This window comes from Lithobates pipiens, unplaced genomic scaffold (assembly GCF_037356315.1).
Source record: "Lithobates pipiens isolate NorthernLeopardFrog02 unplaced genomic scaffold, aLitPip1_a1.2 Scaffold_13, whole genome shotgun sequence".
Classification (NCBI taxonomy): domain Eukaryota; kingdom Metazoa; phylum Chordata; class Amphibia; order Anura; family Ranidae; genus Lithobates; species Lithobates pipiens.
In genome coordinates this window covers 140,920,592-140,936,730 of record NW_027507718.1, presented here as the reverse complement: position 1 = coordinate 140,936,730, position 16,139 = coordinate 140,920,592, and the positions used below count along the sequence as shown (strand labels likewise).

Below are 16,139 nucleotides of genomic sequence, written 5' to 3'. Positions count from 1 at the left end.
ATAATACATAATTGATTCAATAAAATACATAATAATCTCATAAAAAATTATATTAATTATAAATTGATAATTATAAATCCATAAAGAATGAATACTTCATAGTATAACAGATAGTTCAGTATGATATGCATAGCACTCGACCTCAGTATATAGACCTAAATTGTAATAGGAACAGCATATAGACCTCAATAATAATTAGGTTCGTAAAAAATAATAAATTCTAAATAATAAATAAAAACACTGACAACGCATCAAAGGTAAGCTCTATGTGTTTTGTGGTTATATACCACTCATCAGGAGCAGATTCAGAAAATGGGGGTATCTATAATGAGATAAAGCCAAATAAGAGGTATATGAATAATATAACTATATGAAAAAGGGGGGAGCAAAGGGGACATAAATGGTCCCAAACATTCTCACCTATCCATAGTATATAGGTACATTTGTTTGTAGAAACTAAAAGCGAGAACCATTATAGAACCTGTTGTCCCCGGGAGCTGAGATGGAAAACCTCGAAATACACGGCAAACACCAGAAACCAGGAAACAAAAAATTATATGTAGAGAATTCAGTGACATCAGTGAGGTGTGTGATGGTGGTGAAGTCAATCCATATTAAAACAACTTCCCAGAAATATCTGTGGGGATTAGAGAAAATAATAATATAGAAGACAAAAAAAAAAAAAAAAAATGTATAAAAAAAATATATATAGTATATAATCTATTCCCACAGTTGAGAGGTTTAATAAGGACTTTAATAAGGACTATATATTTTTTTATACATTTTTTATTCTTCTATATTATTATTTTCTCTAATCCCCACAGATATTTCTGGGAAGTTGTTTTAATATGGATTGACTTCACCACCATCACACACCTCACTGATGTCACTGAATTCTCTACATATAATTTTTTGTTTCCTGGTTTCTGGTGTTTGCCGTGTATTTCAAGGTTTTCCATCTCAGCTTCAGGGGACAACATGTTCTATAATGGTTCTCGCTTTTAGTTTCTACAAACAAATTTACCTATATACTATGGATAGGTGAGAATGTTTGGGACCATTTATGTCCCCTTTGCTCCCCCCTTTTTCATATAGTTATATTATATTATTCATATACCTCTTATTTGGCTTTATCTCATTATAGATACCCCCATTTTCTGCATCTGCTCCTGATGAGTGATATACAACCATGAAACGCTTACCTTTGATGCATTGTCAGTGTTTTTATTTATTATTTAGAATTTATTATTTTTTATGAACCTAATTATTATTGAGGTCTATATGCTGTTACTATTACAATTTAGGTCTATATACTGAGGTCGAGTGCTATGCATATCATACTGAACTATCTATGTTATACTATGAAGTATTCATTCTTTATGGATTTATAATTATCAATTTATAATTAATATAATGAGATTATTATGTATTTTATTGAATCAATTATGTATTATGATCCTTTAGCTTAATTATTTATTAATTTATAATGTACTATTTACCTATTGTATGCATGGCTTGTACTAATAAATGGAATAATATGTAAATCGAGTGGTTCAATTAATATAGTGACATGCTTCATATAAAGTCCCACCATTTCTTTTTTTCAATATATCGGGGATGGAGCTGTATGTACATATAGTATACCGCCTCATATAAAGTCCCAATGTTCGTTCTAGTTTTTCAACTCCAATTTAGTGTCAACAGGGTTTTTCAAGCCCTGTGCATTACCTACCGGACAAGTTAAGCTCTAGTTTAAGGAAGAGACTGCTGCATCTACAGCTGGCATGCTCCATTTTTTTAGCAAACTTTTCATCTATGGGATATAAAAGGGAAAACCTCTTCTTAGGAAGAACAAAAGTACTGTCAGGATGTTCCCAATCAGCATACACCTGTTCCAATAATGGGCGTAGAGGGAAAGTCTGCGTGACCTGACGAGGCCTCAGAGATCCCAAAGAGGACCAGGGGGGCTCAGTCACCTCTGCAAAAGGCAACTTAAAGGCAGAGCGAACAATTTTGGTCAGAGTCAGGATCAAAAGCCTCTGCGACTGAGGCAGACATTGACTGGATATCTTTTCCAGATTGCTCAGAAGCAGACTCATCTACCAGGCACTCCACGAATCCTGAGCTTTAAGCTCCTCCCCATTCTCAAGCCATTCCTACTCCAGAATAGGAGACTCCAGGGAGGGGTATCTGTCACACTTCCTGCCACCCTGCGAGATGAAGGCAATCATGCCAGCAATCCTGTGCTCTAACCTGGGTAGGGCTGAGGACAGTTCATCCTTATTGATAAAGGGTGAAGCAGCAGCATTGACTGTAGGTACAATACAAGATAGGTGCAGTGGCTCAAATTTTACCTGGAAGCCTCTGGTCCTTTAGTGGATACAACACTAGGGATATGACTAGGTTCATCGGGAACTACTGTCGACATGTGTGCCCTTCCCTGTGGTGTTAGTCCCACTCCTTTTTGGAAGACATTTAATAGCCACAAAGAGTACTTGAGTGTGGCATTAAAACACCTCAGAAGGGAGACCCTTTAATAGGGCTCACCAAGCCCCTAGGCAACAATCCTGCTAAGCACCTTTGGCCTGCCAAGCAACACCTGATGACTCGTGAAGGTAAGGAAAAATGAACCACTGCAAGTGTCTGTTCAGAGCCTACTCTGTGTCCCACAGCTGCCTTCTGGAAGCATCACATGCTTGACCTATACAGCTTAAAAAAGCTAGGTGTGTGCCGCCAGCAAGTTCTCGGCGTGCGCACGCACTCATGTGAGTGTTCCTGGTAAACGGGCGTGACTGTATTCACGTGCAGCGTGAATGTTCGTGTGCCCAGATAAAGGCTACGGCGTATGTATGGCGAAGCCGTGTGCGCCATGGCCGCCAAACTTCTGAGCCAAGCGGTGCTCTTTTGAACACACGTGCGCCATGGCGAACCAAGGCGAAATGGCACAACATCATACAGATAAAAGACAGCCAGACACAAGCAAAAAAGGTACACTTTGCAAACACCCACAGCTAGCCCAAAACTTCCCTGTATGGTCATCGCACACAGGTGTCCAGCTTTTAGCTAGCTTGACTGATTGTTACAATCACTGGGACACCCCACAATAATAAAAAGGAGTTTCACTTAGCCATCAAGGCGCAGGGCCACTTAGAAACAAAGGGCACAATCTTCACCCTTCACGGCAGGTTCCTGTCACTTGGACCTTCAAGAACTGGGTACCCTTTTATGTTTAGGGTCCACTCCTTTAAACCTGCACAGCACCCTGCAGGAAATGCCTTAGCGCTGTAGTGTCCAGGATTTCCACTCCACAGGGTCTAGCTCCCGAAGGCCACATTACAGGAAAAACTTTGCAAGATCTTGAGTCTTCTTTGCAAGGCTCAGGTACCATTTATCTAAGCATAAAAGTCTGCGTCAAATGGATCCGTTCGGTCAATCCCTTGATTCATATTGGAACCATTTGTGGAGCTAGAGACCTGGAGCTCAGAGCTCAAACAAACCATGGCATTCACCTTGCAGACACTGGTAAAAAATAAATAAAGTACTTCCTGTATGGGAGAGGTTATATAGGGGATCACTTCCTGTCTGAAGACCTTTGGTTTACCAGTGTCCATTCACCTAATGATGAAGTATAACCCAGCAGGTAACAAATATTAGCCTGACTCTGTGCCCTATGATTTATGAAAAAGAAATGGATGTTTAAAAACTCCCTTGGCTGTAGAGAATGTGCTTGTAAATCTCAGGTTGTGCAGTTATTAGACAGAGCAGATAACAGGTAACATGAAAAGATCTAATCAGAGTGGCTTTACCTTGTGACCACTGTGAACCAATCAGACAGACTCCCCTTCCTCTAGAGAAGGATGGATGGAGGGAGATTAAGGAATACCCCTAGGTACAGTGAGAAAGGCAGTAGCATTGACCTAAGATAAAGATAGCAGATCATATTGAAAGGTCTATATTCAGATGGGGGCTTTGCTAGAATTTGTAATGTTTATAGCTAAACCTACTTTTGCCTGAACACCTCTGTTTAGATACAATGTCAACCTAAAGCTTTATGCTAGGAGTCAACTCTAAGCTTCTTAAATATAGAGTAAAAAATTAGAAATTAAATTAATGTAAGAAAAAAATAAGGAATTGTTGTAGGAAAGGGGGAGGGGTATGCCTGTACATCAAGAATGATTTGCAAGGGGACGTTACTAATAGAGCAAGAGAGACGGTGGAATCCTTGCAGGTGGAGCTCCAAAGAGGAATAAAATGGAAAAGTAATAGTGGGAGTATGTGTACACATACTTTGCCTATAAACAAATCACAAAAACACACAATAATGCAACACAATATTTTAAAAGATTTTTTTTTAATATTTCATCAAGCTCAAGAGTTACAACAGTTTTTTTCTTTAAATATTCTGAAGTTTAAATACAATCTGCATATGTTATAAAATGTAAACTTTCAGGATTTTTTTTATACATTAGACTATTTATAATCACAAGGCTTATACCTGTAGAATTAGAGGGGAAAATAATAAAAATAAAAATAAAACACCTGTGAAATATGTTTCCAGCAATGTGAGCAATTATACCCACAGAGTTTTGAGGTAGAGAAGTGACATTCCTGAGCTCAACTCCATTTACACCAGAAGGGCTTGCAGCACACACTGATTGACAAGGAGACACAGGCCGCTCTAGTATAAACAGAGTCCATATAAATCATCTGCAATGTTTTGTTTTCACCACCAAATGCTATATAGCCCTGCTTTACCCAGATTAAAGGGATACTGCCAATTTCTTCACCAATACCCCCCCCCCCCCACCCCCTTCAACATGTTTCTTTAGGCTCAGCATAAAAACCCACAGGGCTACAGGACAATGTGGTGAAATGGTATTGACCAGAGTAGAGAAAAAAAAAAAAGTCCCATAAAAGCAAGAAACACATGATATTTCACAAACATTGCCAAATAATCTACTAACCCCTAAAATACAAACAGAAAGCCAAGACAGAAAGAATAAATGTGTCCCATGCCATTTGACAGTTCTGGGGTGTCCCACCGCCCCCAGGATAAAAACAAAGCCACTGAACATTACCTCGGCACTTTAGCATGATGTAAATAGAAGGCATTTAGTGCACCTGGAAAAAATGATGAGGGCTGCATTATGAGCAAAGGCTTAAATAAAAATTCGTATTAAAGTGATGCAGAGGATCCCTGAGGAAGTTGGGGGCAATGCACTAGGTCAGCTCAGTGTAAGACTAAAAATACTATCAGAATTACTGGAAAAGTAGACTCAGACAAAAGCAGACATCTGATTTTGTTAATGGATCCGAAAGACCATTACATATCAAGACCATCTAGAGCAACTTTTAAAAATATACTGTGTGTAGGATCCATGTAAAATAATAAGTACTATGATTTATAAGGTTTGGCCTTTTACTGTGAAACCGAAAATACGTAGATGAGAAGTGTAGCTGCTAGTTAATCTAATGTACCTGTATCGCACAATGCAGTATTATCCACATGCAAAATGCAACCTGCTCTCACATTCATACACTTTCTCCAGTTTGTATCTGTAGGTAATGGGAATACCAAAATAAAATACATTCCTAGATGGAGCGAAGTCCCAGAATCCATATGGAATATCACACAAACAAGAAAAAAAAAAAAAAAAGTCAAAACTACCCGCTTAACCCCCAGGCATAGGAGACAGAGCCACAGAAAACAATATATCCCCTGAGTTTAAATCTAGCTCTGCCTCAGATTCACATGGAGCAACTCATGTAAATACACACACACACTATATATATATATATATTAGAGAATATTTCATTAAACTATCTATCCCAGCCCAAATATTAGGGCATGAAGGGAAAAGCAGCGAGAGGATAAGAGGAGGTGGAGGAAAAACACACACCCTGAGTCTTACTATACCCTACCCAGCACACTCTCTATCCTTAAGAGTATTTTTTATTTTTTTTCTAAATATTAATAAACTACTTTTAGACTGTATTTTCTGGTCATCATGACGGGGATGACCAACCCCAAATAAGGCCGCTCTTTGACATCTCACACTACATTTATGTTTTCGTGCAGTTAAAAAGGACTGCACTGAATGGTCTTTGGGAGTAAAAGGCTACAGGGAATGGTTAAGGGAATCTACCACAAGACACAGGCTCAAAATCAATATTACTAGGAGGACCTTTTATATATAAAATAACATTTTGCCAAAATTAATTGGCTGTGCATCATCTAGAATGTGCAGTATGCAAGGTTCTATAGGGAACTTTTAGACATACACAAACCAGGTCATATTAATGGGTCATTAGGACACAAACTGGCATTTTAGTTTTCACTAAACACTGGAAAATTAGACCACCCAATGGCCCGTTAGGGACTTCAGTGATAAGTTCACTGTGTTTGAGCTACTAATTCTGCCTGTTACTACCATGAGCAATTGTGAGGGGCTCCATATCTCTAACAGATTTTTTTTGTATGAAATTCTAAAGAATGCAACAGGGGGAAGAAGAGCGAGACTCCAAGATTGGGGGGGGGGGGGGGGGGGGAATAGCTGGGTAACCTTTTTGCTGGAGTCCTCAAGAGAGTGATAAGATCCCAACAGGGTTTTTAGTCCAGTAGCCTTAATCCATATATGAAATATCACTTATCTAGGATGATGCTTTCTCTTGCAATATAACTTTCTTCCATTTACGGGGCCTTGCCATTTTCAAATTCCAGGAAATTAAGAGCAGCAGGACTTTCTGAAAGTACCTACAAATGCTTTAATTTCTGAATCTTGATAGAACTGACCAATGCTGCATTTAAGCTTCTAGCAAGCAGAAAAGACTTACTGGTGGAACTTTACATACAACTTTGTATGTTTACGAGCATAATGATAGTTCAAAAGGGGACACAATCTTAAGCTAAAGTAATATTCAGAGAGATGGGAGGCAGCAGAATAAAGCAAGCCAAGTTGCACAGCATTATGCATACTAGGTCCCAGGTGTACTAGAAGATGCAGAAGCCCTATAGAAGCCACTGAGACCTATCTAGTTCAACAAAATATTTTATGTCTGTTGAGCCTGAAAGAAAAAAACCATGTCACTTCAATATGGAAGGTTACTTTGGAACGTGCATAAATATAAAGGCAAAAGTGTCCATAATTTAACAGATGCGGTTTCTCCATTATACTGCTTACATCTTCTTGGTCAGCCATCCAAATAGCCTCCTATTATCCATTTTAGACTACCATTTGAGCAATCAAGACAACAGTAGTTGGGCATGGTGTAAAACTTCAAAGAGCACTACTTATCGACACAGGTTATTTGGTTGGGCATGGACAAAATCAACCATTATCTTTTCTCAGTTAATGTTCCAAAAAAATCTGAACTCCATATATGGTTTCCTCAGTGTGCTTCACTTTCCATCCCAGCCACCTGTTTTCAAGTTGATAGAGCAATGTAATGCAATTTTTAGCCAGCTGATTACAGAAAACATTTTAGATAATAGTCAAAATTGTTAAAACAGGAATAACCTGCTTTGTAGCAAATTACTTTTGCCAAATGATATGACCCGTATAAAAAAGTTGCATTGGGGAGGGAATCAATGGAATGGTGGAGGCTACTTGAGGTTTAGATGCTACCTGAACCCCAAAACTTCAGGCAACCACAGGAATATATATTTAAAAAAAGCCAAACATTCAGTAGTCTACATTCCCTGCTCCCCATGATTACATTCTAGAGTCTGTGAGGGCAGGAAAGGCCAGACCAACAAGCCTTTTGAAGAGCAGCAGGCACATCTCATCATACAGATATTCTGTGCCCCTTAGAAGTCCAGCGCCGGGGAAACAGCAATATTATATATATATATATATATATTTTTTTTTTTCTCCTTCGTTTTAAGAATAAAAGCCATTTACACAAAAATCTCTTAAAATATCACTTCCTGTGTCGGTACTAAAAGTTTAAAATAAGAAATAAAATTGCATGTAAGTAGGATCCTGACAGCAAAGTTAGGGTGAGGAAGTGGGCAGTGTTTTTGTGTATGGAGGTATTACAATAATAAAAAAAAAATATATATTGTATATATATTTTTTTTTGATTTATCTTTTTTTTGCAGTGCAAGTAGTGAGGTATATGAGTTTTCACAAAAGGACAGGGGCTGACACTTCAGACCCCATACTGGCTCAGCCCGAACTCCCTCGCAACCCTACTATGCATTCCAGGGGTTTCCCACGGACCAGAAGCAATAAACCTGAGTGTGAAACACAGAGCAATTTCCTGTTTTTGTGTTTTGTTTTAGTTTTCTCCTTTTGTTTTTGGCGTCAGCTGGATTGGGATTTGGCGGTACTGTCAAGGTGAGGAGCTGTTGGAAGAGGGAGCTGGGGGAGCAGAAGGCGGTGCCACTGATGTGCTACTGGCCCCTCCCATACTGGCAGTCCGGGTGACACTCCCTTTGCTGATTGCAGACGTTGAGGTAGGAGGTTGAGCAAACAACACACCTAAGGAAAAGACAGAGAAACATGGTTAAATACAAAAATGGGGCACAAGACAAATCTATAACAGACTAAACTGCTATTTATTTTAAACACAATTGGGGGAACTACAACCTATAGTGCGGTTAATGGCACAGGAAACTGGCTTGAGTGATGGACACCACATTCACAGAGCAGATAGCTGCTACCCACACCATTTCTATTTCAGAGTAAAATAGAGACTAGTGCAGGTTCTGCACCTTTCCCTGCCTATATGTTTGGTAGTTAACCAAGGCAAACTTTCTGCTTAGCTGGGTGTAGGTGGAAGAGGTAATGAGGTTGGTTTAGGGGCAGTGGGAGCAAGAGATCTTATCTATGCCATGTCATTAGGAAACGTAGCTTTTTTCACTATTATCTATTGGAATAATGCTCGTCATAAAAAACAAAAAACACCCACAAGTGCTATCGTCATCTGAGAGACATGAGATTTGAAAATTACAGTCACCTGTGTAAAGCAAAAAAATTTGTTTTACACTACCCGGGATAATAATGTAAAAAATAGTGTTGGTTTCTCGTCCATTCAGTGACACAGAAATTGTTAAACTTCGGGTCATACTACTGCCTACAGGAGGCTTGGCCACAAACCGGAAACTGTATGCCAGCCAAGAACCCCCCCCCCCCCATACTATCAGCATAATTATGTTTTTTGATAGTGCCTTAGGAAGATAGACTTTTTTTCAGTTCTACTGTTAGAATATTAACCTATTTTTATTTTATTTTTTTACAGCTATCTGGCCCATATTCTCTTCAGGCTAGCTTTGGAGTGCTGCAACCAGATCCCGCTGACCCGGACAGCACCTTTACTAATCATCCATGACAATTATGAGCCAAATCAACCAGTTACTTTCCAACCCCGAATACAGAGCCCACAAGCTCCTTCTCCTACAAATCCAGTATCTAATCTGCATGCGGCCTTAGAGTTTTTTTTATCTTGATGCAAATGCTTTAAGATAAAAAGCCTTCTGTGTGCATCAGCCCTTCTCAGCCCTCCTTAGGCCCCATAAACACTATTAGATTAGCTGCAGATTTTCCAAAACCATGTAGTGCAAGGGCCTACCTGATTGCATACAAACTGAAACGCTTAAGGTTTGACCTCATATTATATGGTTTTGGAAAATGTGAAGACAAAAATCTGCAGAAAATCAAATAATGTATATGGGGTGTGACACTTACCTGAGGTCCCTTTCTGTTCAGTGATGTTCACGAGCATCTTAGTCATCCAGATTCTCCTTCCCGATTAGCTAAGGCACAATAGTGGCACCATTGGCTCCTGTTGCTGTGTCAATCAAACTCAGTTTGCCAATTAGGGGAGCGAGGGGGTGGGTCGGGGCAGGGCGGGTCAGGGCTCTGTGTCTGAATAGACACAGGGAGCTGCGACAACTCAGGTGCTCCCATAGCAAGCCGCTTGCTGTGGGGGCAGGATCACAGAAGAGGGACCCGAGAAGAGGAGGATCCAGGCTTTTTCGACAGGTCAGGCAAGCTTTATAAATTCTAGACTTTGAACAGATGTAGAGAAGAAAAGACAACAGATAAACAGGTACAACTTATACATAATTAATAAGGTTGAAGACACCAGTCCATCCAGTTCAACCTGAGTGTCTACAATTGTCCCTATCCCTGTACATTGCACACGCATATCAGTCTCTACCCTCAAGGAGCCCACAATCCAAGGTCCCCATTCATATACTAGGGCTAATTTTGGACAGAAGCCAATTAACCTACCAGCTTGTCTTTGGAGTGTGGGAGTAAACTGGAGTACCTGGAGGAAACCCACGCAGGCACAGGGAGAACATGCAAACTCCAGGCAGGTAGTCATGGTTGGGATTCGAACCAGCAACCCTTTTTACTGCTAGGTGAGAGTGCTAATCACTACACCACTGTAGTGCTAATCACTACAATCACTACACCACTTGGTTTAATGGGCAGGAGCGGTATACACACCACTCCGAAGATGCTGCTAGCAGGACTTATTTTTAGTGTCCTGCCAGCACACAGCTCCAGTGTGAAAGCCCTCAGAGACACAGGAGCAGATCTTTCAGGGAGCTTTGCAGGTGCTATTTTTAGCACTGTAGCGCCTGCAAAGCACCCCAGTGTGAAAGGGGTCTAAGGCACAGTCCAAGAAAGTTGACCCCTTACTGGAAGTTAAAATTGAAGTTTAGGTATGACAATTTTTACATAAAATTACATTGGCCCTGCTTCGACCAATGTAAGTATGTATGTGCCATGTCTGCACTGCTAGCGATCGCCCCTAGTTTCCGGGTTCCATCCTAATTGGTTGCCCTGCTGCTTACTGAATACAGTAGGTCACCCATTTGACATGGGTGCCATTTAGTGAACACTTTGCATTTCTTCAATGAATGCAAAGCAGTCTCCGTATCTGCTACTGTGGCTTTCAGATAGTCTGCCTCAAGGACCAAAAATGTACCACCCTGCTTCATGGTCACTGGCTTGTTTAGGTTGAAACACAGGGGAATCTCTGAATTGGTTACTCCTATAATTCAATTTGATTATCCAGTCAACGATTCGATTCCGCGATGCATCACGATTACTACCCATAGTTTTCATCAAAAAACTCAAGTATTCAATTTTTTTAATTTTTTTCTGCTCTTAAATAAAAAAGCCTCTCCCTGCATGTAGCAAAGTCTGAACACAGCAGACAACAGTATTTGTACTCAGAGTCTCTAGTACATCGTATTAGGAAAGGTATGATGGGTAAACAGGAAGTGACCTGGGTGTGACAGAGTCACATGGTCAGTATGCCTAAAGGGGGCATTAACCAAGTATATGTAAAAGAAATAGAAAGGGGAAAGGGTGGGTGGGACACAAGAGAAACGTTGACAGGAAATGGTGGCTAGGGGGCATGCTTAAATACAGTGAGGCGACTGCTACAAATTTAGGCTGACCTGCGGTCAAGCCTTCCCACTTGTACTCTGAGTCACTAGTAGACTGTATTAGGAAAGGTAGAAAAGGAAAACAGGAAGTGACCTGTGGTGTGCCGTAGTCAGTATGCCTAAAGGGGGCAAAAATAAAAGACAGTAGGATGATTTGGCAAAACAGATTTATTGAAAGTCACTGTATGCAGCATAAAAGCTAAATGCATGAATGCCGTGACATCACCACATGTGGAACCAGGAAACATATGGAGAAGCATGCTGGATTCCATCTACCTAACTTAACTACGTGAAAAAGGACACCTTGGTGAGAAGCAGTGGAAGCGGCCCCTAGCCTGAAAAATGGCTGGAATAAGCTTTGGGTTCCAACCTAGGTTTGGCATTAGGGTGCAGCAATGTTTCATGAACTGTGCTGTGGAGAGAGGAGTACTAGGAAAAGGTAAAAATGGACTATCCCTGGGTTTATCTGCAGTGATCACCATGTGCTGATCCGAAACGGTGACTGGGCCCAGGTATTCCTGGTCTCCAAAAATCTAACATCAGTACCGGCTCCTGACTGCTGCATCTTGCAAGCGACCAGATGCAACCAGATATGATCGGGGTACCCAACTAAACTGGTAGTTCAAGAGTATGTGGGATCTCATTCCCATACAAGTGAACGCCCCTGGCCTGAGGAAACCATAGAAAACCAGATACATGACCGCCTTGAGGACCAAGCTGGGCAACAGCCTGAAAGGAGACCCGGAGAGTAAATCCGACATGCTACAGGAAATATGCCCTGTAATGGGGAGTCTGCTAACTGTGGTAGGGGGGCTACTCTTAATCTCCTTGAGAATGGCCTTGATGGGATGTGCTACAAAAATTGATACCCTATTAGGGTCCCACAAGGGCAACTGCTGGATACCTGTCAGATATGTCTTGATAGTGCTGACAGCTTGAGTTGTGAGTGGCAGAAAGTAGAATGTACTAGAATAGAATGTTGTAGCAATCACTCCTAGGATACCTAGACTGGAAAGCATGGAGGGCATCCCAAGCTGTGTCATATGTGTCAGCCCAGTGGGGATCTAGTCTAGTCTATTGTTAGTAGCGAGAAAAGTGGGCACAGTGTGACACATGTCTGAGTCTGGGACCTGTCCGGAAAATAGCGCGTGGTTCAAAACGAGACAGAGCATCGCTACTGTATACGCAACACTACAGATGAATCTACATTGTATGTGCAAATGGAACTGAAGGGACAGCCAAATCAGCCTATGTACAAAAGACATAATGAGTAAAAGACCTGGATCTAACTTGTTAAACAATTCTGAGGTAGCCCGATTGTCTGTGGAGAACTATCCAAAAGCGACCCCATGCCTGTGCTGCCGATACTATGAGGCGAGTCTCAAACAAAGTTGATATCTCTGCAAACCCTGGACTAGCCAAGATCTCGCCTGGTCATGGCCCAGCTGCCAGTAAGTGGCAAAAATAGCTGCATAACCTTTAGTGGCTGCTGCATCACTCAACCTTGAGGAGAAAACAGACTCTGCAGGGTTGAACGTGGCAACCTTATTCCAGTGTTGAAGAAACTCATCCCACATGCAAGACAGATATAGCAGCAAAACCTAATTTGACCTGAGAGTCTGAGTCAGGGGCTAAGGGTAACAAAGCCAACAACGAGAAATAAAAGCTCTACCCTGGGGAATGACCACATGGCAAATTTAGCATGCCTAGCAGTGACTGCAATTCTACTCTGGAACAGGCTTACACTGGACATACCAGGTAGAATGGGAAGTTCCATATTCGGGCACCAGTACGTGGTATGAGAGGCTGACAGGCATGTCACACAAACTGGCGACCTCAGCCCGGCAAAACAGCTCAGTGTCAAAATTGCCCCAGACTGTTACCACCTGGTGTTTAGCAAAATAGCAGTGGCTTTAGCAGAAAAACAATGATATTCTTAAAACTGAACCCCCATACTTCTGACTTAATTCCACTACATCATGGAGGTAAAGCTTCAGCTCCTCCCACTTCTGGGGGCTTACTGAACAAATATCCTCAACAACTGAAAGCCAGGACAAACTCTGGGATGGAAAGCTTATGGTTGAGCCTGTGGTCCCTGGTCTTAAAAAACACAAACATCACCGCAAGCGTACGACATTTTGTCAGCTACAGTGGGCAGCAATTAAGAGGGATGCCAAATAAACATCTTTGGCATCTGAAATATATTTTTTTATATTCCCAGGAATGAAGTAAGCACTTGCACTTAACCTAAAGCTCAAGGCCAGGGCTTGGTACAAAGGGAATCCTGGAGCCTGTTGATGTCCCTGGGATGGCAGGATCCACCAGGACCGGACTTGGTTGGCTCTTCAAAGCCTCAACCCTGGCACGCAACTCCTGACAGGAGGTTGCCAGTGAGCTCAGGGTGGCGTGAATCTGACAGACAGGGCAACAGCCCGTAGGGTAACCTGCTCAGTATTACAGCCTGAAGTACAGGGGAATAACAATCTTAATAGTTTCCGCTTTGTGATCTGAAGCCGGGTACGAAATTCCCCTGCGTCACAGATCGGCCATGAGTCTTGGGACAGTCCAGGTTCTTAAGGAGGGCGTGCTACCCTGTTCAGAACCCCTGATTGGAAAAAGAGAGATGGAGGCAAAGTCTTCGATATCAGCTGCTTGTGACATGACCTATGTAACTGAAAACACCACTGTCATAAGGAAGAGTTATAACTTAAATGTACCCCAAACTTGCTCTAAGGAAAGGAAAATCTGTCACTCCTAAGGCCGCGTACACACGCGGGGACTGTTCGCTCAACTTTGTCCGCTGAACAGTGTTTCGGCGGACAGTCCGCTCGTGTGTGGGCTTTCAGCGGACAGTTTCAGCGGACAGTCTGACGAACAAAGTTTTTCGGAAATTCCGAAAAACTGTCCGCTGAAACTTGGTTTGAGCGGACAGTCCGTCCGTGTGTAGGCTTGTTCGTCAAACTAAGTCTCGCGCATGCTCAGAAAGAATTTACACGCCGAAGGTTGCATTGCAGTGTATAGGACGTCGTTTTCTAGTCCCGTCGTACGTGCCGTTCACGTCATCGCGCACGGTTTCAGCGGACTGTTCGTTCGTCGTGTGTGGGCAAGTCCGTCCATGCCAATTTTGAGCGGACTGTCCGCTGAAACTGTTTGACGGACAAAGTTGAGCGAACAGTCCCCGCGTGTGTACGCGGCCTAACAGTGATTGTGATTAATGACAAAGTATACATTGTGCAGGACCAAAAACTTATCAGTCTCAAAAACTACTACAGTTACCCGAGGCGTATCAGGCAAATTAAAAACAAACTCAGGCCTATGAAACCTGAAGACGTGTCAGGCAAGCAATATGAGTAATGATATGTTATGACGTATGAAATTGTAACGTGAGCTGTATAAAAACTGGATGATGAGACTTGCCACAGCACAAGTCAATTAGAAACCATCATCTTAAGCCGTTGGTACCCATAAACATGATAGGTAAACCTTCAGTGGAGTGTTGTCATACAGAGGTGTAATGCCGTGATACCTACAGTGTGAGGATATGATCATGTACCGAGTATGGGAAAATGGACCCGGTGTTAGGGGAAAATGAAGTAAGCGTTATATAAGCCTAAGAAAGTGTTTGCCATATGAATTACAAAAGGCAGAGTAACCCGAGGTGAACCAGGCTAATTAAAAACGTACACTCAGGCCTAAGGAACCTGAAGGCATGTCAAGTTAAATGGAGAGTAGTGCAATGACAACAACGTATGAAAACAGTCTAACGTTTACTGTATGAGAAACGGGTGAGGAGACTTGCCACCGCACAAGCCAATTTAGAAAAGAACATCTCACCCCGCTGTTACCTATAAACGTGATAGGCAATACTGCAGTGGTCATAGTCGTGACCTAAAACGTGAAGGCAAAACGTGTACCAAATATGGAAATGACTATGAGACACCGGTAAGTGGTGAACAAAAAGTACTGATATCTGCGCAAGAAAAAAAAAACGTGTACCAAATATGGAAATGACTATGAGACACCGGTAAGTGGTGAACAAAAAGTACTGATATCTGCGCAAGAAAAAAAAAAAAAAAAAAAAAAAAAACATTAAAAGCCAAAACTGTTCCTTCCACAGTACCTTGCTGCATTCCTAATTAGCATTCAATTCCGCCCAGTCACACCTACAAGAAGAGCACAAACCTCCCAAGTCCCACCTCAAAGATCACAGCATTAAATGGGAAACGCCTGTATACACAGCCTACTCTGAAAGCTAGCTGGGCTGCTGCTGGGCAGGACTGAATGGATTACAATTAGAATTCAATTCTGCCTAGTTAAATATTCCACCCTCAGAACATGAAAAGGAAGGAAACGGCAATTCAGCCAGGAAGAGAAGTGACATCACAAACACAGAAACCTGCTGTATACAGCTAAAGGGGGCAAGTTGCACACAAACTGACAGTGGGGTTGCAATGTACTTACATGCCCAATGCATCTGTTTTGGGAAGGAAAAGCTGGAGTTGTTCTTTAAGGTTAAAAAAAAACCTTCTGTGACAAGCCCCCACTGTATACTTACCTAATCCTGCTCAGCACTGTGCCTGGGAGCAGAAGCACTGCTCTCTCCCTCCTCACAGGACTCTGCCAATCACAGCCGTCGAGAAGGGAGCGAGACCGCGCCACACTGTCAACAGAAGCACACAGTGTGGTTGGAGATTGAGACAGCACTCAGAAGGCAGAAGACAAAAAAGTGCTA

General features: G+C 41.8%; 1 protein-coding gene across 3 annotated transcripts in view; it reads right to left on the bottom strand.

The window, feature by feature from the left end:
• Window positions 1–4,332: 4,332 nt before the first annotated feature.
• Window positions 4,333–16,139, bottom strand: part of ARID3A (AT-rich interaction domain 3A) — a 160,891-nt gene continuing 149,084 nt past the window's right edge. For all 3 annotated transcript variants that reach the window (XM_077475653.1, XM_077475651.1, XM_077475654.1), the window contains exon 9: window positions 4,333–8,483. In XM_077475653.1, coding sequence (XP_077331779.1) covers window positions 8,335–8,483 — 149 coding nt within the window. In that variant the 3' untranslated portion in view covers window positions 4,333–8,334. The remainder of the gene's footprint in view (window positions 8,484–16,139) is intronic.